The sequence below is a fragment of the Rosa chinensis genome, chromosome 6 (genome assembly GCF_002994745.2).
Source record: "Rosa chinensis cultivar Old Blush chromosome 6, RchiOBHm-V2, whole genome shotgun sequence".
Taxonomy (NCBI): domain Eukaryota; kingdom Viridiplantae; phylum Streptophyta; class Magnoliopsida; order Rosales; family Rosaceae; genus Rosa; species Rosa chinensis.
In genome coordinates this window covers 61,346,937-61,369,678 of record NC_037093.1, presented here as the reverse complement: position 1 = coordinate 61,369,678, position 22,742 = coordinate 61,346,937, and the positions used below count along the sequence as shown (strand labels likewise).

General features: G+C 38.2%; 6 protein-coding genes and 1 non-coding gene across 9 annotated transcripts; 3 read left to right on the top strand and 4 right to left on the bottom strand.

Moving 5' to 3' along the window:
* Positions 1-508: 508 nt before the first annotated feature.
* LOC112174282 (probable GMP synthase [glutamine-hydrolyzing]) lies at positions 509-2,534 on the top strand. The gene is made up of 4 exons (XM_024312024.2): positions 509-1,083; positions 1,374-1,515; positions 1,611-1,752; positions 1,902-2,534. The coding sequence occupies exons 1-4, from the start codon at positions 729-731 to the stop codon at positions 2,205-2,207; spliced, it is 945 nt and encodes a 314-aa protein (XP_024167792.1). The 5' UTR covers positions 509-728; the 3' UTR covers positions 2,208-2,534.
* Positions 2,535-2,853: 319 nt separating this feature from the next.
* On the bottom strand, positions 2,854-17,952 carry LOC112174280 (protein BRASSINAZOLE-RESISTANT 1). Its single transcript, XM_024312019.2, has 3 exons — positions 17,942-17,952; positions 4,339-4,631; positions 2,854-3,935 (listed from the first exon to the last, which is right to left on the bottom strand). The coding sequence occupies exons 2-3, from the start codon at positions 4,576-4,578 to the stop codon at positions 3,228-3,230; spliced, it is 948 nt and encodes a 315-aa protein (XP_024167787.1). The 5' UTR covers positions 4,579-4,631; positions 17,942-17,952; the 3' UTR covers positions 2,854-3,227.
* LOC112174285 (NEDD8-conjugating enzyme Ubc12) lies at positions 5,347-7,353 on the bottom strand. The gene is made up of 6 exons (XM_024312027.2): positions 6,995-7,353; positions 6,792-6,905; positions 6,244-6,352; positions 6,021-6,099; positions 5,714-5,830; positions 5,347-5,629 (listed from the first exon to the last, which is right to left on the bottom strand). The coding sequence occupies exons 2-6, from the start codon at positions 6,898-6,900 to the stop codon at positions 5,486-5,488; spliced, it is 558 nt and encodes a 185-aa protein (XP_024167795.1). The 5' UTR covers positions 6,901-6,905; positions 6,995-7,353; the 3' UTR covers positions 5,347-5,485.
* Positions 7,305-7,376, bottom strand: TRNAD-GUC. The gene has a single exon. It is a non-coding gene; the product is annotated as a tRNA-Asp (tRNA).
* On the bottom strand, positions 7,555-10,683 carry LOC112174283 (methyltransferase-like protein 2). Of its 2 annotated transcripts, none has more exons than XM_024312025.2 (9): positions 10,221-10,683; positions 9,922-10,135; positions 9,617-9,792; positions 9,484-9,517; positions 9,011-9,086; positions 8,410-8,587; positions 8,223-8,312; positions 8,017-8,116; positions 7,555-7,872 (listed from the first exon to the last, which is right to left on the bottom strand). In XM_024312025.2, the coding sequence occupies exons 1-9, from the start codon at positions 10,500-10,502 to the stop codon at positions 7,733-7,735; spliced, it is 1,290 nt and encodes a 429-aa protein (XP_024167793.1). In that variant the 5' UTR covers positions 10,503-10,683; the 3' UTR covers positions 7,555-7,732. The 2 variants fall into 2 exon arrangements, with proteins under 2 accessions (XP_024167793.1, XP_040363423.1); XM_040507489.1 differs by having other exon boundaries at positions 9,617-9,756; positions 10,221-10,678.
* LOC112174281 (NAC transcription factor 32) lies at positions 11,267-14,337 on the top strand. 2 transcript variants are annotated; one of them, XM_024312021.2, is made up of 6 exons: positions 11,267-11,532; positions 12,459-12,634; positions 12,768-12,994; positions 13,109-13,273; positions 13,432-13,768; positions 13,855-14,337. In XM_024312021.2, the coding sequence occupies exons 2-6, from the start codon at positions 12,466-12,468 to the stop codon at positions 14,094-14,096; spliced, it is 1,140 nt and encodes a 379-aa protein (XP_024167789.1). In that variant the 5' UTR covers positions 11,267-11,532; positions 12,459-12,465; the 3' UTR covers positions 14,097-14,337. The 2 variants fall into 2 exon arrangements, with proteins under 2 accessions (XP_024167789.1, XP_040363425.1); XM_040507491.1 differs by having other exon boundaries at positions 11,267-11,535; positions 12,461-12,634.
* Positions 17,953-17,974: 22 nt separating the features above from the next.
* On the top strand, positions 17,975-21,310 carry LOC112174284. The gene is made up of 6 exons (XM_024312026.2): positions 17,975-18,348; positions 19,579-19,705; positions 20,125-20,270; positions 20,380-20,442; positions 20,566-20,634; positions 20,853-21,310. The coding sequence occupies exons 1-6, from the start codon at positions 18,145-18,147 to the stop codon at positions 20,922-20,924; spliced, it is 681 nt and encodes a 226-aa protein (XP_024167794.1). The 5' UTR covers positions 17,975-18,144; the 3' UTR covers positions 20,925-21,310.
* The last annotated feature ends 1,432 nt before the right edge of the window (positions 21,311-22,742 follow it).

Here is a 22,742-nt window from a genome sequence, read left to right as displayed (position 1 = left end):
TTTTTGATGGACCTCATTTTTATTATGATTATAAAAACTAGTTTAAAATTTTCAAAAAAATAAAAAAAAGTAGTTTAAAAATTACACGTTGGTCGGTGTAGAATATTAAGGGTTATGAAGATTGAGGTTTTAAATAGAGATTTTAAGAAGCATCACTTGAGTTTTGTGTTAGGAAATCGAACAACTACATTAATTTGACCAATCAATTAGAAAATGCTACCTACATAAATAATTGAAACACTAGTTTTGGCACATTTTTTAAACCAATTAGTTCGTCTAATTTAGTGATTCAATTGCCTAACTGAATACCTTGTGGATTCTAATATTTTATTGGTGCCCTCTTGTGACTTGATTAAATGATACTTCTCTTTTATTGTTGGAACAATTAAATCGTAGGCAAAAAAGACGTAATTCCAAAAAGGAGGCGTGGGCAAATTGGGGCATTTGAGGAAAGCTTTCCCAATCTCTCTTCAATAAGTTCGCCGACACGCAAGCAATATTACCGGCTATTACGGGTATCTTACCCATTCCGGGTTTCCGTTTTAAACAGTTCCGTTCTTTCGTCACTTTTGCGCCCTCTGCACCTCTACCCACTCCACTCCCACTTCTCTCTGCTCCAAACCAAATCAAACACATACTTCACAAATCCTTCACACAAACTCTTCAGCTAAAACGCCGTCGTTTCGGAGCTCAAATACCAGCCTGTCACAGCTAGCACTTACATACCTATGGCAATGTCTGTGGCCACTGAGCTCCAATCTTCAATCTGCGAGCCTCGCGCCGTTCTCGGCCCAGGTGGGAACAGAGTTAGGGTTTCGGAGGGACCTAAACACAAATACGAGGGACTCAAGAAGCCACCGCAGAGGCCGAGAAAAGAAATTCCGGAATCGGTTGTCCGGAAAAACGTTTCGGTGGACAGCTCGTGCTCTTCAGACACCTCTTCCACTGGCTCCTCTCCCAAAACGGCCAGTCCTAGAAGGACTGTAAGGCATAAGAGCTTGAGGCCTGCCAAGCTTGTTTCAAACGACGTCGTCAAGCCTGACGGTCCACCTAGGCGATGTGAATGGATTACAGCTTACTCCGGTAAATTAGCTCACTTTTCTTTTCTTTTTGGAATATTGGATTTTGAATGTGAAAGAAACTGAGGTAGAAATTTTAACTGTTTGACCTAAATTGATAATTAGGTTGAGGTATGAAAGGATTGTACACTCTTAAAATCTTACACTGTTGAGAATATAGTTCAGAATTGACAAAGATAACCACTGAGATGTAATTTGGTTTCAGTGATATAATTTGGTTACCTATAATTTTTATGTGTCAATTATGTTCTCTAGGTTAGTGCAATTTACTGAAATTTAATTTTGCTACAACAGACCCACATTATATTTCTTTCCACGATGAAGAATGGGGAGTTCCAGTGTATGATGATAAGAAGCTGTTTGAACTACTCGTCCTTTCGCAATCTCTAGCAGAACTCAGTTGGCCTGAAATTCTTACCAGGAGGGACATATTCAGGTGTGCTTGTTTCCATTTCATCTATCATTTGAGTTTTGTGAAGAATGGCGCCCTTATGCTTAATGCTTTTTATGGTTGTTTCATGTCTTTGGCAGGAATCTTTTTGACAACTTTGATCCTTCATCCATTGCAAAGTTTGATGAGAAGAAGTTACTGTCACTCAAAGTAAATGGCATCCCAATTCTATCCCAACAAAAGCTTCGTGCAATCGTTGACAATGCTATACAAGTGGTCAAGGTATTCAACATTGTTCGGGCAATGCAATCTCTAGATACTACATACGCTTGCATAACTTGTCCCTTTGAAAGGTTTTTCCCTGTTTCCAAAATCAACAAATAATTCCCTGTGCTGAATTTTTAGGCTTCGATGTATTTCACTGTTTGCAGATTCAGCAAGAGGTTGGTTCCTTCAGTAAATATTGCTGGAGCTTTGTGAACCAGAAGGCGATCAACAATGGAGTTCGTTATGGACGTCAAGTACCAGTAAAGTCACCAAAAGCTGAAGTTATAAGCAAGGATTTGATGAAGAGAGGCTTCCGTTGTGTTGGTCCTACTGTCGTCTATTCATTCATGCAAGTAGCTGGGATTGTGAACGATCATCTTGTAACATGCTTCAGGCACAAAGTGTGCGATGTCAACGCCAAGTTCGATCCGAAACTTGATATCGAGAAGTCCAAGGATCTACCAAAGTGAAGCCATGGAGAAGAAGACCACACGCTTATCCTGACTAGACTGACTGAGCCAAACTTTGTTCCTCATCACAAAAATCTACATAGACTAGAAATTACTAGGGGTGGAAGCAGATGTCTTTTTTGACTTGCCAGTCAGTGTTTCCTACTTTCATCTTGGTGCATGCTTTGCTCATCTGAACCCGCATTATGTCTGTGACATGATGTATGGAGGAGGTGGTTCAGTTACATTAGATGCTTGCACGTAAAAATTTGCCATCTTTTGTCGCGTTAAAGTGCTTGTAAAGTTGCTGTGTTTGGTCGTATGTGTCCTGTAATAAACGTCTACATTATAAAAGAACAGCCTATCCGATTCTCTTCAATAATACAACCCTAGCGTTGATGCTGGATATTAGGGGTATTAATTTGTGAGAACCGGAAGTGAATTCTGCTACCTCATTACTCATATGGAACTATTAAAACTTGATAACAATTCAATCCATTTTAGTATTAAGGGTGCATGTGCAGGCAGGACATTAACATGAGCTATATCGGCTACGTCATTAACATGCCAGCCAGTCAGCCACCTCTGTCGGGCCACCGGTGCGAACTTTTGACCAGAGCTTAAAAGAGATGCGAGCGAAAGGAGGAAAATAAGTTGCAAAACAAAATTGTAAAATATACAGCATTCTCATTTCCCAGTTTCCGAGTCCGCAATCAAACCAAAAAAAATTAAGGGAAAAAGAAAAAGAGAAAAAGTTTTTCAGTCTTCAAAGGTGAACTTCAACAAGAAAGAGTACACACTATCTAAATCTACTTTGATTTCCAATTGAGAATGAAGGAATAAAATGACCTTAAATTGCCCTCTTGAAAATTTAATTTCCTTGCATTAACCATGTCTGCTATAAGCCATTCTTTCGCCCTGCCGTTACTTCCAACACCAAGCTGAAATTAAATGATTTGCGGACCAGATAAACCAACATCTTTTCTTCTCTTCGTTCATAAGTGCAGAACTCAAATGCACCATGCATCCCTACACGGTGGCTTAACTTCGGGCCTTACCATTGCCAAGTGTGAGCTCTAAATCATCCAATCCCACCTCATGAATCCTCTCCCCAACCCATGGCTTCACTTGTTCCCCGAGAAACTCAAACTCTGATCCTCTCCCCATCTCTGCCATTCCATTAGCTGGCAAGTTTTGCTGAGCAGTGACAGGTTTCACAAGATTGAAGGTCGGAGAGGTTGGCCTTGCGGACAAGGCAGTTGCAAATTTCTGGAAGTTCATCCATTGGCCAGATTCAACAGTTGAAGTATCAGACTCATCACATTCAAAAATGGTGGGAGGAGTATGGAGTTGATGTTGGTGACGAGTTGGACTAGCTGGAGCAGACACGGCGTAAAATGGGTAATTGAAAGAGGCCATGGATTGTTTGGCAATGGAGTCCCAATTGGGAATTGGTTGGCACTTTCTCGAGTTGGGGGATGAGAGTGGAGGGGTCACAGGGGCACTATTAGAAATCCGGAGAGGAGGAAGAGAAGAAGGTATAGCAGATCGCAGATTGGGAAACAGATTTGATGAATTGGTGGCATCAAAGCAACGAGATGGGCTTGGAAAAGAAGAGGATGAGGGGCTGGCTTGGTAGGAAGGAATTGGACTTGGAAAGGAAGAAGATAGTGGACTCGGATTCAGAGAGGAATAGGGTGTAACTTTGGTCGAAGTGCCTGGCGTATCAGTTGGGGGTGGCTTGAATCCCTGTAAAACGGAGCCACATTACATTATTTGATTCAGGATCATATGAATAACATCTCCAAACCAAACAAAAAACAATCTACACAAATATCACAATGCTAAATCACTTTCAAAATTCAGCCAATTCAAATCCTAAATTGGTCGATTTCTCCAAAATCATTATCAACCACATAACTCAAGCGAAGAAAATTGCAGTTGTAAAATTGCTGAAAGATCTAATGAAGCATAAACAATATACACCAATCACAATGCTAAACCAACCGATTATATCCAAATTCATGTCCTAAATCCTCCGATTTCCTCCAAAATTATCAACTAAATAATTGAAAATAAAAAAAGTTGCAGTTGCATAATGAGATATGAAAAACTCAAAAAAAAGAAACAAAAATTAGGAGAAGAGTAAAACCTTTCGATAAGTGGTGCCGTCTTCTTCAACAGTCCAACCGGCCTCGACGCAGAGAGCCTTCAGGACCTCGTTGTTGTCGCAGTGCTTGGGCAAGTTGAAGCTCCCCTGAGCTCGAAGCCCGGCGAATATCTTCGCCGCAATCGCCCTCCTCCTCCTTTCTCTCCTCCTGTTATTCTCTCTTTCTCTCCACGACGGCTTTCTCCTAACCGTCGACGCCGAGGTGGCTCCGTCTGACGTCATTCTCCAAGAACAACAACAATCAACTCTTCCTCCACCTCTCTCTCTCTCTCTCTCTGTTGTTATCAGGGACGATGTGAAGAGGCTCTGCGTCGCAGTGGATTTAAGCTCAGTGGAATCGGAGATGGAAATGCGTGTGTTCACGAGGAATGCGCTTTCGCTTTTTCGGTTGAAGTGTAGAAGAATCTCTCCGAGAGTTAGAAAGAAAAAAAAAAAAAAAAAAGGTTCATTTTTGGAAAAGTTGCGGTGCATCGCATCTGGACTAAAAGCCGTTGGCTGTCCTGGATTGTGGACCGTTTGATTTGAATACTGGAATCTCCATGTGAGAATCAGTGTGCGGCAGAAGAGACATACAGTAAGAATGGGTGCGACGGAGTACAGGGTAGTGTATTGCAATGTAAGAGACAGAGAAGAAAGGGTTTGCCGCGTGTATGTAACAGTTTTCTGATGACCTAATAATTCTCTGGTGGGTCTGGAAGTTAGAGCGGGACCCACTCCCCCTGACGATGAATTATTGGGTTTTTCTGCTTTTTTCTCTGCATGGAATTTGGTTCCTACCTGAGTAAATAAAAAAGTGATTTGGGTTTGACAATGGGCCGAATCAAAGAAGACTGTTGCATAATTGGGCTTTTGAGGTTTAGCTCTATCTTTTCCTGGTTCTTGGTAGCTTTTGTCGGAAGAATAATAAGAATCATGATAAATGTGTACAGATGTAAAGCTAAATCATGCAAGTAATAATGTGTTTTTCAAGTTCATATGAAAAACTAGGTCTCACCATGAATGATGCTTTGTTATTGATAGAAAGAAAAATGTTACACTATCATACAAAATGCTGATAGACCACAGAAAACACAACTTCACCGTTACAAAAGCCTTGGACCTTGAGTTAGCAATGCTCTCGCAGTGGATCTCAAAAATCCGGTTTAGGGAAATAGGTACTTCCAATCCATTGATCACCAGCAATTGCCCTTTTCACATTTGATTCGAACGTCTCTGGATTATCCCTCAAAACATCAGCTGCCTCATGATTCAAAGGATCTTCATAATTTGGTTGCTGCATAAGGAAATGCAGGGTTTGAGTTAGCATTAAGGTCACATACAGATACAACTTGACTGATGTAGAGTTGGAGATGGATACCGTGAATAGGTAATACAATCCATAAATAACAGTACTTATATTGAGGACAGGTTTCCAATCTTCACGAAGAATGTTAAGGCAGATATTCCCTTCCAAGTCAATGTTTGGATGATAGACCTGCAGATTAGAGATGGTAGTGAAGTAGTATGAGCATTCCACCTAAAAGGCTAATTAAACTTATGCATTGCTATACATATTGATGTGGGATATACTCTCAGCACGTATGTTCGTAACATGGTTTACAGCATACTCAATCAGCTGGAAAATTGATAGAATCCCAGGAAAGAAGCAACTTAGGTGTGAGTACCTTTGTTTCGCACTTGACCTTTGGTGCTTCATGAGGATAGACTGGGGTAACTTCAAATGTGAAGAGAAACCTGCCACCTCTATGACCAGAAGAAAGGGAAGAGGGAGTTTAACTAAATGGCATGACATTAAAGTTGCAGATGCTAGCAGGTATATTAAACAAAATCACTTTTAGCAAAGCATTTTAGTGGCCTTGGTATGGTAACAGTTAAGGATTTACTTACTTATAGTACCCTTCATCAGGTTCAATGGTGACCTCAAAGTTCATCAGATCATCTTGTCCACTGGGGAATGCTATGCTAATTGAATTTGGCAGGTTCAACTCAGCTATATCTACAATTAAAAAATGAAGAAGAAAAATCAAAGACGAGTTGAAGGAGGGCTAACAAGGGAGCAGAGCTTACACCATGTCTTGGATGCCAGATTTTGAGGTTTTGATAGGAAGGAGTTTCATTATATGATTAAACAGTCAAATAAACACAACATAGTTGGCTGGAACCCTGATTTTATTGGGTTTGAAAAATGAAAAGTGTTGTGTAATTATGAAGGCTGTTCATAAGGCTAAAGCACCCAAGTCATTGCGCATGATAACTTGCTATACAAACTCATATATCATGTACACAAAAAACTCAATTATTACAATCTAAATCATGTTGAAGAAGCAGGCTAATGAGGAATGCATGGATTGCATCGAATATTGTTGCGAATAGTATGTATTAATGTGTAAATGGAACAGTTTCCCAATTCTCAATTCTGAAAGAAAAGCTCAGACCTCTTTGAACACGTAATTCCCCTGCACTTTGCTTCTTGACTGGTCCCTTCTCCTTTGCATTGTCTACAACTTCCTGTTGCTTTTCCTTCACTTTGAATAACCTGATCATTGTTTCTGAAATAAAAATCCGAGCATGATTAACAGTTTTGCGATCCAATCAATTGTTGATGATCGGCATTCGTGAAAAAGAAAGAGAAGCTAACCTGATCGACCAAATGAAGCATAAAAGAAAACAATGAAGAGTTAATTTGGTGGACAATAATGGCAGAATCTTACTAAATACTCTCAACTTTTCCCATTTGTGAGACTATTTTTGATTTGTTGGTTTGTTTTTCTCATTTTCATGGTCGCCCTTCTCCTTCTGCCTTTATCTTCACCCTTCCAATTTCTGTTTCAAGTCCTAAAACATAGGAGGCACAGGCTCCGCTAATCATAGAGCCATGCCATGACCGCGACATGTCGTATGTTGTGTCCAATCGGTTTAAGAGAAAGTAAAATGAAACCCAAAAAAGACGCCGTTGCCGGGGATCGAACCCGGGTCATCCGCGTGACAGGCGGGAATACTTACCACTATACTACAACGACTTTGTTGCTCAATTATTATATAATAAGAATCAACAATCGTATGCTAGTATGCCATACACTGATACACGTATATATCTAAGATTAAAAGTACGCCTTAGATTGAGACCCTAATTAGGGATTTTCGATTGTAAAAGAAACTAAAGATGAAAACATATTGTTTCATCCTCTCATAGTCTCATTGATAGAAAGAGTACTACTCGATTTTGTTATTAATCCTCTCCCAGTTTTTGAATCTTACAACGGCCATGACAACTGAAAATGTTACCCAAGTCGCACCAAAAACAAACGGGTCTTTTGTGGTAACAGAGTTAGCAAAATGTACACTGACCAATTATATCAAAATAATATTAGCAGCACTATTCGGTTACAAAATTCCTGGATTCTTGAAAATGAAGGGGTTCATTCCCCCAAGAAACCCATCCGGTTGTCATTTCTCTAGCAAATAGTTCAATGGATCGACCACCTTTGAGCCTCGGAGCAAGCTCCTGTAACAATCCTGTTAATAGGCATAAATTGAAGGTATATGAGTAACTACATTGCCTACTTGAAAACCAGATACATGAAGAGCATTGTCCCCAAAAAATCTGGCTTTAGGTTAAAGGAAACTAAATATTAAATACTATGATCAGCAATAAATCACCTCCTATTGGGGGCTTCCTTGAGTAATCCCCCGGTACGCTTAATATAATTTGATTATCTGGTATATGATCTGATCCCAATAGCTGTTTAGAATTCATAACCTGTGAAGTATCAACATCAAAAGCAGCAAGAAGATGAGTTGTGAAAAAATAACTGAAACTCAGTACAAGAAATGAAGCCAAGGCTGTTGGTGTGGTATAGGCTAACCTTCCCATGACAGATGCCCACAAGAAGGCACTCATATGGCCTATGATGAAACAGGTCTAAATCACAAATCAAGGAACCGTCAGCTTTCACCTATGAGAGTTCAAAGGAACCAGAACCACAGCATAATGAATTCAAACATTCATATTCAAGTTAATCACTACACAAAAAGAGAAACAGACATGAGAACCTTCAACCAGAAAAAAGTAGCAACATGTGTGACTCCCCAAGCAGGAAACAGCTCTTTCTCGACAAAATCACGCAACTTCTCCCTATTTGTTACCCATAAGGCAACAAATGCTCCATCTGTGTGACAAAGTTGCTTGATCGGAATGGATAAGAAATATCGGTTGGGCAAAGTTTTGTACCTACACATATTGAAACCACAACCAAAAGATAAGTGTTGTGTATAACATCACCAAATATTTGTTCTTATCCCCACTGATTAAAAAAGAAATACGTAGTTATTGGAAAAGACAAGGTAAGGACTGCAGATTGCATCCCAACTTAACGCCAATTCTAATCTGCAGTCATTGATCTGCACTCCGAGTAGTTTCAATGGATTAACCTACCAAATTCAATGAACCTAATTCTGATGGTTTTTCCCTGTTGAACTCTGAACTAAACAAAACTTTACATCTAACATTACATAATTAGTTGATATCTAGGCTATTTAATATCAAAAGGATGAAACTAGATAAAGGGATTCAAAGCAGATCCTAACATAAGTTCCTAGCAAAAGCTTGCAGGGCTTCCTAATACTAGAAAACACAATTAAGGCAAAGGCCCACCTCGACTTCTGCCGAGCACTGCCATTTTCCCATGGTGGATCAACAACTATAACACTGAAGCCAAAATCAGACTCAGCTGCATTAAAATAAAACAGGTCAAGAGACAATAACCATAACTTAGCAGATTAAGCAAATTATGACATACCTTCTACTTGGAGAAGTGGAGAACATAATTAATAAATAACAGATGACAGAAAATGACAGATACTTTAGATAGATGAAAATAAAATTTCAAGCAGCTTTGTTTTTTTTTTTTTTTTTTCATTTTATAAAAAGAACAAGGTATACCACCACTAGAACATAAAACGAAAAAGATGTTTGCGCCAACTGAATAAGGTACTTGTGATTGTGAAAAAAAAAAAAACATAAGCTGGTGCATGCATCATGATTTTTTAATCCATATAAAACCAAGAAGTTTATAGATTCAGAAAGAGGGAATTAAAGTATTCATGAAGATGAAATGTAGGAATTACCGGGAATTAGATTGTGAATCTGCCCCATATCTGACTTCCACATGATTGAAAACAATCCATATAAGAAACACAATAAACAAGCTAAGGAGGTTTCACTGTGTCTAAAAGAAAATCAATCAGTAAGTCGGCATACCATGTAGAAGGAACTCTTCGGAGGCAAAATATATCGACTGGTCAAAACTTCAGCCTCCACATCATTACTGCTCTCATTAACGACCAAGTTGTTAAACACAGGGAGAACACATTGTTCACAGTCTTGCGTAGCAAGGGAGCCTAACAAACACAAAGTAGAGTACATCACTGCAATTACTAGAAGAAGAAGAAAAATAATTATATGGTCAAAATATCACAATTTTTCAAACCACAATAGTAAAGAATCTCTCAAGGATGCCATTAAATAAAGAATTAAAGGCCAAATTTTTGACTACGAAAACCAACCTCCATCTTCCCCTTGTTTGTAATTTGTATGGAAGTTTAGAGTAATCTGGTAAAGAGGAGCCTGCCAGACCTGTGCGAGTTCAACAAATGACTGTTCAACACCTGGAGAGGAAGTTTCAGGACCCAAACAACCCCTCAAATTGCTCATAACCTCTAACACCTCACTTGTTCGGATCAAAGATTCATGTGCCTTGAGTAAGAAAGGCCTCACTAGCTGCAATAGTTCAATTTTCAATCACCCTGCGCTGTAATTTCCTACTCTACTGTAAAAAGAGAGCAGTAACCAACTGTGAAATTACCTGGTGGCGTTGATCGGCGACTTGTTCTCTATCGTTCAGAGCCCGAGGCTTCTTCTTCTCCTTCCGCTTTCGCTTTCTGGAATTCGAAGCGACGCTGGGCTCCGGTGGGCAAGTGGAGTTGAATCGGCGACAGTAGTAAGCGGAAGGTGAAACCCTAAACCGGGTGTAGGAGCGGTTGAGCACGCGAACCGGGTCGATAAAAACGGCGTTGGAATCTTCGAACCGGTAAATCCCGGAGTCCAAAAACTCGGTTAGCTGACCGGTGGTTTTGGAGTGCTCCATCAGGTCTCGCCGTTTCGGCGCGCCCCAATTTAGCGATTTTGCGGTTAAAATTCTCCCGCCGTGTCAAAACGGGCCCCCGCAGTCTAATGGACCCCGGAGTCAATCGTTGACCTGCCCAAGCCCACTTATGGCCTGTGACAATTGTAATGAGCTAATGAGCTCTGTCTTATTAACAGAAAAATTTGATAGGTTAACACTAAATACTGGTTTTGGAGAAATAAAGAGACAGATGAGGGTGTTAATCTCGTTAGGCAGCGATAACCGCTTGACGCGATGTGATTATATTTACCTCTGTTTCTGGAAAATGATGTGAATTTTGTTCTTTTTCTTTTCTTTAAGAAAATGACATGATTAGTTAAAGCTAAAGTGTCAATTTGTTAATAGTAAATGAGAACGTGTAACATTCTAACCCTCAACTTTTATGTTAGTTAAGCTACTAGTTTCGGCCAACTTGAGTCAAGTTGCATATTTAAAGTTGTTTATCTTATAAAAGAAAAGAAAAAATCAATCTATAAGTTGAATTCCAAACATTCCATTTATAAGCATACTGATGTTACTAAACTAAAAAATACCGAGCAATTGACGGTACTGCTACATTTACATGGTACAATGCTCGCCCATCATTTATGTACCGACATATTAGCGGCCGATTTTTCCGGGAGGTACCTCATCTGGGCAATGAAGTCAGATGACATAATGAGAGAATAAGCACCATGACGCTTCTATATTATAATATCGTTAATAAATCGCATATTTCAGTATTGAAAATTGGAAGTTTCTAGGAAAGGACGGCAGAGGAGAAGAGTTGGGAGGAAGAATGAACGGATTGCGTAACTAGGCCAATGAAGAAGCACCACGTTTGTAAAATGAGTGCACAAAACCATGGTTAAACTCACCTCAGTCTCTGTTAGTCAGTCAGTCACTGTTCACTAGTGTCCGGGCAGCCCTATAAATATGGGGTGGTTGGTCCAGACCCTTTTGGATTAGCGATTAAGGAAGCAGAGACTCCCCGGTCGTCCCAAAGGCCAAAAAGGTTTGAACTTTCAACTCACCAATCGGCTCTAGTTTCAATTTCTTACCAATTCAGGATCAGATTGTTCTGGATCATATCGCAATTTCATTATATTATGATATATGCAATCTTGTAGAATAGCTTTGAGTTTGAAGGAGTTTCATTAAAATCTTTTGTTCATGACGAAATGAAAAGGTGTGTAATGAGATTTTTGTTTGGGGGGTGTGTAAGTTGAATACATACTTGTGGTAGTATCGGCTGAGTGGAGGGAGGCCCAACTAGTAAAACATTTTGAATTCTGCGATATAATTTCTTGTTGCTGTGATACATTCTGAACTTGATCATGATTTCTTTACCCGATAAGGTAGATTGGCTGATTCTGGTCACCAAGTTATGTAATTTTGTGTAGTATTTGTGTTTTGGATGATGATGCCTTTTAGTTTTGCGATTTTGTAGTAGATTCATAGTTTGCAATTTTCTTTTTTGTGTGGAACATTGTTGATGGGTTAAATTTTCTGCTCTGCAATCTGGTTGGAGTCAAATAAACAAGTAATATGAGCATTAGTCAGTGATGTAATTTAATGTTTGTTCTATTATCTAGAGAAAGTAGCCGTCAGGTTCAGTGATCATTTATACAGTTCATCTCAGTTATGAGTTGATAGTGTTATTATTGTAGCTTTGCTGTAGCCTTGTTAATTAGGAAGCTTATTTGATATTGTTTACATACTTTATATGCAATGCAATGCAAGAAAATCTTCTAATTGTGACTCTTGCAAGATCCTAATTTGGAAAACTAAAGTTAAGCTTGAACAATGTTGGAGCATACTTGATATTTGATCCATCGTTTATGTTTCCTGGTGATATATAGCTGATAAATAGGTGATTTTCATGTTTCTTTAGTAGACTCTCCCCAGTGACTGAATTCATTTTCGTTTTTTGGAATCAGTTACCATGCATCCACAAGCTGCACTCCTGCCTGCTGATATTGGTCTTCACTGTACCGATGAGGAGCTCCGTATGTTTACGTTTTTACAGAAACTTATAAATGGATCACCACCTCCAACAAATGTGATCAATGGTGTAAATCCTTACCAATACTTGCCCTCAAATTTACCACCTGGTATTCTTCGTGTCCCTCACAATTATACAATCCTTCAATCTTTGAGAATATTCCAAATTTCATTTCATCAAGGTGATGGATTCAGTAGTTAGCTATTGTACATTCCCTCTAATCAGACCCTATATATGTGCAGGTAGTCTTTGGTACTTGATTCGCTCTAATGAGAGCAAAGATACAAATTTTGGATACTGGAGGCCCAAAGAGGAGGCATGTCAAATATTCTCAGACTCTACCATCACTGGTTGGAGAACTACCCTTGAATTCTATGAAGGCCGAGCACCTCATGAACAAAAAACCAATTGGGTAATGCAAGAATACTGGATAACTTACGAGAAAGTTTCCGAAAACAGCAAGACAAAGGTAATTAAAGGAGGTCTGCCAACTCTGTGTGATTTGTTTTCCTGATATGTTCTATTTATTTTGTCCTCTACCCAACCTGCCAGTCATCTGCCAGTTTGGTTGGATAATGTGCAGGAAGCCAGTTTGCTTTGCAGAGTCCAATCTATTGGTGCTGAACCGAAATCAAACTGCAAAAACCTCGAGAAAAAGGTTACTTCTGATGTTGCTAATCACTTCACACATTTAGTTGTTCCACTAGTGGAGAAACGTACTGGACACGCTTCCACAAGCAAGCCTCAGGTTAGGATCCTGGTCATATTTTGAATATGTATATGTTTGGCTTTGTTGGTTGGGAGTCCATTTTTGACACAGCTTTTAATTTCTTGGAACAACAGGCTTTGTTATATATCAGCTCAATTTTAAGTAAAATCTTGATACAAGTTTGATACATCTTATAGGTGATCAAGGATAATGAAACAGGAACGTTAACTGTGACAGAAAGGCTTCCAGATCATCAAATAGAAATCATGCCCGAGACAGAGATAGATTTTCCTTTCGGAGATGACTACATAGAATTGCTGGATCTTGATAGACCAGCATCATTTTCTTCTAGTTCAGATTCAAGTTGCTTGACAATATCATCAGACGAATGCTTCGATTCCCTGGCTTTGTTGGAAGAACTAGAACCCAAAACTAGTCCGGACCGTGCAAATAAGAATGCAGGCTGCAAATTCAGTATTTCAGTATGTCAAAGACCAGATGAGTTGGTTATGTATGCAGCTGCCGCTTCCTCAGGTACATAAAAAATGCTTCAGTTCAATGCTTAATAGGACTTTTTTGTCAGTTTCAGAAGCTTAAAATACTCTTGATTTGGTTTATAGGATCTTTGAACAAATCTCCAAGTGAAGAAAGGATCAAAAGTCATTCTTCAATTCCCAGTTCAACAGTCTGCGTTAAGAGTAAAGAAAAAACTACAGTGAAACTGAGCAGAAATCAAAAACCAGACCAAAGGAATGAAGGTTTCTCGAATTCTCATACGACAACACCTCCAGCAGGAAAGAAGGCTACTGTTGTCAAAACTAAGAAGCTTAAGAAAAAGTATCTTTGCTGCTTGCCATGTTAGAACTTAATGTTTTTGTTCTACACTGTAGTTATGTTTGTATAAAAGGGAATTGATTAGTGATCAGCAAGCATATATTTATAATGTTCAGAGGTGAGGTTCAGGGTTTAGGAAGAGAGGGTAGGACACTAATGTTCCAGGAGAAAAAGGAAGGTAGGATATTGATTACACTATGTTTTTGATTAATTGTAATGTAACAACAGATTTTTCTACATTTTTGTGAGTCAAGTGTTTTCTTTAGCTATTGGCCCCTTGAATGTTTGATGATAGTATGAACCAGGAAGCCCAATGGGCCTCTGGGCCTTTCTCAGTTGTATACTCTTTTCAATTTGGTTCTTGTTCTCGTCATTATGTTGACCCACCTGGCCACCTCCATATGAGTTGAAGTCCAAGTTGTTAATCCTTGAGTCATATATTGATGGAAAACAGGCATGTTATAGATTTCGCAACGTATTACGTAAAGTTACTCATGTCTCAAGTCTAAATATAGATTTGTCAATCCATTAATTTAGGTAATTTATATGTAACTAACTCAGGCACTCAGCATCCTGTAGAAGTGAGTGGTGAGAATGAGTACCCCACCCACTCACTCACTCAGCAATATATGAAACTACGAACAAGAAGTGACAATTGACCTAATCTATATACTCTGGGCACATGTGTTTGCTTAACATTAGCTCTGGAAGTCGAGCTCTCTCAAAATGGGGAGCAGCTAACATGTTCTCCTGAATGCAACAACATTTTCTTATTAATCTCTTTCCCTCATCCCACTCTTTCAAAGCAACCCCGTGCTAAAATCGCCGGGGTGGTTTTGCAATGACTATTGACTCTATGAACAGTGAGGCTCTGTGTTTCTGTTTCCGAGGGCCGACAAATTGTTTGTTATTGGAGCTGATACGCTCCACAGCACATATTCACATAATGGAAAATATAGAATAGATACTTCTTATTATTCATACAGGCACATGTTACAAAAGTACAAAACAGTCTCATTATGGTCGCAATTTTTGTGTATTATATGCTCTTGCCATATACATTTCCCCCCTAAAATTATTGACCTCGTTAACTATCTTCTTATTCCGATAAATGTAGATTGAGGCCACCTTTGGTTCGCAAAAAGAAAGCATCAGCAAAGAAAATTTGTTTCTTTCTGGCGTTTGGGATGCAAAATGAAAGGAAATCATTTCCTGAATGAATGAAAAATATGGGGGAAAATGGTTCCTTCTAAATCTCAAATGAATCATTTACCCTCCTTCTTTCCTTGCATTTATTACTCACAACATATTATTTTATTACATTATTTACAAACTTTTTAACAACTTTCATGATAACTTTTCTTTCGTTACCAAACATCGGAATTGAAAGTTGTTGGGAAATTCATTTCCCTTCCTATAGGAAAGACAAAGGAATTACTTTCCTTTCCGTGAACCAAACGAGGTCTAAACGTGTATGCCCAACGCGATTAGAGTTATTTGACTAATTAAGTTTTCATTTTTTCAACAAAACAAAATATAAGAATTCACTTCTTACTTATGCTTGACTATCATCGCCAAACCCTAGATCGACAACACATGTATCACATACTACTTTTCTTCCTATAATAACTAACTAATTCTTTTAGATTTTAATTGATGAACTATTCTTATTATTGTTCTTGTGATTTATTCTTACAACTTTCATCGTTGAAAAGATACACGCTACTGTATCTAACTTTCGGTTCAATCTTTTACAATAATCACCTACTAAATTTAAATCATGGGACTAGTTTTTTCTTGACAAAATTATTTAACTGATCAAATTCTTTCGTTTCCAACAAGAGTTTATCCACTGCGTAAAAGATGCTTCAATGCCTTAAAATATCAAAGATAATGCCATACTCCCAATATTACGAGTATGAATTTACCATCTTTAAGTATAATGGGTATGATTCTACCAACATTGAGTATACTGAGAATGCTACACTTGGAGTTTGTTCACAATGTGATAAAAAAAAAAGTTTATACACGTCTGTTTCATAGTTTAAACAAATTTTGTATCTCATAGAACTTCCTGCTAAAAATTTTATATTACTGCAGACTATTTGGATGCATAACAACTGCTTCTGGAACCTCCAAAACCAAAAGAAACATATACAAATGGAGTCGGTAACGTAACCGATAAGAATTGCAATTTTCTTTCACCAAGTCGCTGCATGAAGACAAACGCTCGCCATGACTGGTATTGACTACTGCGTGCATGGTCCTGCGGCACACCACTCCATTATATTTCTTATTTTGTTTTTTTTTACAATAAAGTAAAAATATAACAAAGAAAACGAAAATTTTGAATTCAATGTAATTGGGCTTGTCGCTTTCGGGTCTAGCCTTTTGTGCCCGAAAGGTCCACCATTTCAACTTTGTGATCATTACACATGGTCACTACTATACATCCAATCACACGGCTTGATTAATCCCCGGACCATCCAACGGCCATGATGGTGGTCCTGCTAAACGGACGGCTCGCAGTGCCTGGTTCTGGCGGGAAATTGTATCCCTAAAAGAGGCAGATACATACATTATAGTCTTTGTTAATTCCCATGTTAATATTTTTGGATAAGACAACACCGACGGCAGGTATGAGCCTTCCTCGTTGCGGGACCCGCCCCGAGTGCCCGCTGGGTCCGACCAGATTAATTTCGGGTTTCCGTTACGTCTTTCATCCACGTAACGTCTCATTAGTCCTTCTTTTTACAAAATTACCAAAAACACCTCATGTCTTTTTTTCTTTTTCTTTTTCTTTTTTTGAAAAAACACCTCATGTCTTTAAAGTACTATTTTAGTATTAAATTCCAATCCACCAAGGTAAATAATTAAATACTCATTTGTTTATGTAAAGTCGAGATAGCAAAGCATGAGTCCATGTATTGTATGACAACCATTCCTTTAATAATCATATGCATTTAAGTATGAAAAATGTCTGATCCGTATAGTTTATTAATGTCAAGTATAGATATATGTGGGCTCATTAGAGTTCAATAATTTCAATAATTATGAATCAAACAACCCTCGTTTTATCTATTAAAAAAAATATACTCCCGCCCTAATAGTTCAAAATTTCTAATTATTATTAATCAATCTATCCGAGTTCATTCTTATAATAACACTTTCAACTAACATGATATTTCTTTGAATTAACAAGGTTATGGCCACATATTAAAAAGTTTATAGAAAACAAATGACATTTTTTTTCATTTAGACTAACATTGAGTCTAGTAACAAAGCATTTCTTTTAATTAAAATCATCTAATAAAAAATTTAAAACAGTCATTAGAGAAATTTAAAAACAGAGAATGATAGTTTGGTCATTTCGTTGACTAAAATTTAAACTCAAGACATGCTCGGTGCAATTAAGCCGACTAACTAATGAAACTAACAGATCACGACTCACTTACTTTCAACCGACATCGAGTTTAATAACATTTCTATCGTTCAAAATGTTACGGTTACATATTGAAAAGTCTGAACATCGGACGTTTTTTTGCATTTCGACTAGCGTTGAGTCTAGTAAATAAGCATTTCTCTTAACCAAAACATTCTGACTATCATCCATCACCCGATAAAAAAAAATCCAGGACGTAGAGAAGTTCCAAAACAGAGAAGGGTAGTTTGGCCATTTCATTGACTACCACTATCACATTCACAACCGGTCAAACGGTCAAGTCCCAGTAAAACCAAACCGCTGGTGGTATTGCATCAGCATAATTAGGGAGAGAAATCTCGCACACACACTACGTGGTCCGTTCTCATTGGTCAACCTCAGGTCTCCGGGATTCATAGCACACACCAATAAACAATACCAGTCACTCTCACCTCTCTCTCTCTTTTCTTCTCCTCCCTCCCTCCCTCCCTCCTTTGTGTTTCTTCTCTGCAAAAACACCCCAATTCCGCTCGAATTTCTCGCCTTCCTCTCTCCAATTCCCCCAAATACGTGTCCAGCAATGCATGATCTTCGGTTTAAGTTCAATTTCGACACCTAACGCCGTCGTTTTCACCGACTAAATCACCCGCTAAAAATGCTTCAGGCAATGGAGAGCTCCGTCAACAATGGCGGTTTCTCGCAGTTTCAGAGCTGCGGCGACAGTAGCGAAGAGGAGCTCTCGGTGCTGCCACGTCACACCAAGGTGGTGGTTACCGGCAATAACAGAACCAAGTCCGTTCTCGTTGGTCTCCAAGGCGTCGTAAAGAAGGCCGTTGGGTTAGGCGGATGGCATTGGCTGGTAATTTCCTTCTTCTCTTTGGCCGATTGTGGAAATCAGTTCTGCATTGAGTGTTTGTTTGCATTAGTCAGGCAAATTGTTTAGGCAATTGGATTCAATTTCTGCTTGGTGCTTTATTTCACTGTGCTATTCTCTTCAGTTTCAACCATAGTTATTATACTGATATTTTTTTCTTCTTATGCAATTTTCCATTTAATTGGCATCAAATTAAGATGTGTGTGGATGCAACTGGTTCTAATTTTGAATCAGGACTATGAGTTCTCATTGCATGTTTATTTTACTACTGGATCTGCAGATTTACTAGATTTCTTGCAAAAGTGGGACTGCAGTTTGAGACTTTTGATATTATTTTGCTTAATTTGAAGTTAATTTTTTCTGATTTGCTATTAAAGAAATATATTTTACTCTCTCTATCTCATTGCTTTGAGTGTTTTCTGTTAAATTATTAACTTAATGCTAGTGGTTGAATATAATAACTGGATTTTGATTTGTTTTGTATTTAATTTGCAGTATTCACAATTTCTTTCCCTGGAGGATCACTGTTTTATTTAACTTTTGATGGCTTGCTTTGTTTTTCCTATTTAATTCCGCGCATGTTGCGGATTCAATGGCTTGATTAATTACATTCTTAATGTTCATAAAAAGTGTACCTTTTTTCCTTTTTCTTTTTCTTTTTTTCTTTGTTGAATTGTTGCTGGAGATCTATCATTTTACATCTTCCCATTGCCCAAAAGTTCCATATTGTTTCGGTGATTCAATCTGGACTTAACCCTTTTGGATACCAATTCAGGGGATTCTATAATTTTAACTTTCTTTTTCGATAAACGGAGGATTATGTTCTTTGCTCTTTTATGAACTTCTGTTATTCCTCAAAATGCCAAAGCCAGTATCTTTGGAGTTGTTTTACACCTTTCTTCAGGAAGCTTTCCCTGTCTCTCTTTTGGGCAGTGGGCAATGGGTGGGGATGAAGGATTACTGGTTTTTATTCTTATCTGAGCTTTCAAAAGTACAATTTGAATTTCCGGAAGAAGCAATCGCCACCCCAGTTTTATCCAGAAAATTGATTATGCGATATAATTTTGATTTGTGAATTAGATCTTATAAGGATATATAATTGGATTTTTACAGTGTTTTTATTTTATTTTACTTCATAGTGTCCTGAAAATTTGTTCACCTTTTGGGATTTTATCAGGCCTATTCATGAGAATTCTAATTAATGATTCTAAACAGGTCCTTACAAATGGCATAGAAGTAAAGCTTCAGAGGAATGCCCTTAGTGTAATTGAAGCTCCTACTGGTAATGAGGATGATGATGACCTTGATTTTGAGACTGTCCAGTGGAATGGATCAGACATGGGTGAGTTTGTTTCACAAACAAAACAAAATGAGGGTTTTGAACCCGCCAATACTATCTCATCTTTTGCATCTGCTTTTCAAAAGTTAACTGAATAATGACTGATATAATTTGTGCTTGACCACAGTACTGTTAGTTGTGTGACTACAACTATGCCTATTGGTGCAGTAGTATTAGTTCCAATAAGGGTCCTAATATCATCATGCTTTAGTTAACTTATTTTGGGGACCTCTCTAAACGTGAACTTGGAACAGTATGTTCTATATAAAAGTGGCAGGGGTTGGCACATAGGATCCGTTGTGTATTTACTTTTTCTTTTTTATGTCTCTAAAATAATAGCTTTATTGTCTCATTTCTCTATCACTTTTTTATCTGGCCCCACTATTCTTTCTCATTGTGCCTCTATTATTTTCCATCCCCAGCATCCGATGATACCCAAAAATCTCAAAGATCAAGGCATAGAGTGCATAAATCATGTGGATCATCTCACAAGACTACATGCAGATCTCTCTCTTGTGACTCACAATCTAAGGGCTCTGTTTCTACTCCTCGAGGGTCAGGATCAACAGTGAGTAGCATCTCTATGCTCTCTTTTTGACTTTATACTATACTCTTCCATATTTGGGGAGATGGCAAGGGTCTAGGTTGATTATAATTTGAAAAATCTCCCTGTTCAGAAAATTGACCTTGGGAAACTGGAGATGGCTGCTCTATGGAGATATTGGCGACATTTCAATCTTGTGAGTACTCAAAACTTAACAGGCGTACCTGCCGAGATTGAATGATTGTCCTGTACTGTTCTTGGCTTATAAAAAAAAAAAAAAACTTAATGTCTTGTATCTTATGATTGAATGATTTTATAGGTTGATGACATACCAAACCCATCGAAAGAGCAATTAATAGATGTTGTTCAGAGGCATTTCATGTCACAGGTACTTAGGATTGCTGGCATTGTTATTCTTTTTCTAGTTCTGAGTTCTTATATATGTTGGTTGTGGAATTTGAGGACAATGTGACCAAATGTTGGGAATGTTAGGTAACCAACTAGAAGTAGGTCATTACATGTTTACATCTTGCCAAGTCCAGAGTGATTTTGCTATTTAATCCAATCATTAACAGTTAAAAAATGTTGTTTGATCTATTGGTGTAGCAAATCGACGAGTTGCAGGTGATTGTGGGATTTGTTAAAGCTGCAAAGAGAATGAAGAATGTGTGCAAATGACATAGAGGAGGATTGGTAGTCAAGGCGTGCTAACAGAGTCACTGGTACCCTGGATGTCCACTCCCCTATTCTGATATCTTAACTTAATGTATCTATCTAGGGCTTGTTTATGCTTACATGTCTGTTGATGAGTAGAGTTGTAGAGGGATTTTGTATTTACCTTTTTGGTAGATCGAGCATAGTTATTTGTAGATATTTAAACCGGTGGGCGGTGGGAATTGGGAAAGACCTCTCCGTAGGAATTAAGAGACCCTGTGGCTTAATATTCTGTCTAAGCTTGGTTGAAATGTATGTAATTGCTGACTGGGGAAGAGGGGTTTTCCAAAATGTATATATTTTTAAGTTCTCTTATCTACAATGATCCATGTTTTATGAACTTCTCGTAACTTCACACAATAACCGAATCCATGTTATACTAAACTACTACTTTGTCATATACTCATATCCACCGAATTTTGACATTCAAATTTCGATTTGAAGGGTCAGTTGTGACTTCTTGCTGTTCAAAACTGTGCAACAAATTGATTACAACCCACCATTTTGTCGTCACACTTGCAGTATGTGTGACACACCTGGTGCTGGTTGAACATCCGTTATAATGGTAATCCAAACAAAGATGAGTAGGTGGTAAGTCAGATTCACTAGTTTCTGCTTGACAGATGAAATTACCTGGTTGGCATCGACAGACATCTATCGTTGTCAAGTCACGCACTCTCCAGTCATGCACGTGGCTGCAAAGTTCTAATTGGGAGGAACTGAAACGTACAATTAAATTTTGAAAATTTGTTTCGAGCCTTTCAGATCTCTACGACACTTCGGAGTATAGCATATGGCGAATTCTCCCACTATTAGATCTATTAGTTTAGTGAATGTAACAGTGGGCAAACTCGAAAGTACTTCCAAGTTCCAAGTTTTCCAAACTCGACAGTAGTTTGCACTTTGCAGTCATTTTGAATACCCATCTTCCTATTGATTTAGATAGAGATCGAAGTCAGGAGATTTCATAGATCAAAACGGGTCCCATAGCCTCAGGTCATCCCTGTGATGAAGCTTGCTAGTAAGCACCTGTATCGGAACCAAAACAAAAGGAAGGGTCGAAACGTCAGCCCAGAGACCAAACTTATGGATAACATTTCAGCTTAAAAAGTATCCACTTCTTTCAGTATACATCATTCTTTCAATGGATAATGATTTTGCTTCAACTATTGTATCAAAGCTTAATTCTCATATCTGATAGAAGATCTTAGGTCAGACCGTCTTATCAATTGTCATGGTCGGACCAGTCCGATGGCCCAACCTAAAGCATTCTCCAAGTCTCGGTAATGGTTGAGTTGATTGTAGTATATTCTATATACCAACTAATATGCAGGACATGACATTGATATCTCTTTCAACCATCGGAACATTATAAAATACTTTTTCTTTTCTTTTCGATTATAAATAAGAAAAACATTACAACTTAAAACTCCTATACCAACCAACACCGGATTGATCAAAATGGAAAACAGAATAAGAAATGAGGGGAAGAGCATTTTCCCATAAGGATAACAATGAAGCAAAACCAGTATAAGCAACTACATCAGTCACAAAATTGACTTACCTGAGAATGTACTTGAACAAAATACTAGAGCAATTGCTTGCGAGTTAAAATAAAAACCATTGCTCCATTACAAATTCCATACATTCATAGGAGGGAGTTAGCACTACTCTTTTTATGATAATTTAAGAGCAAGGAGTCAAACTTAGCTGTAAATCTCTACTGAATGCATCAAATTTTCGCCGGGGTTGGAGGGAAGGGAAGAATTTTAGCGCACACGA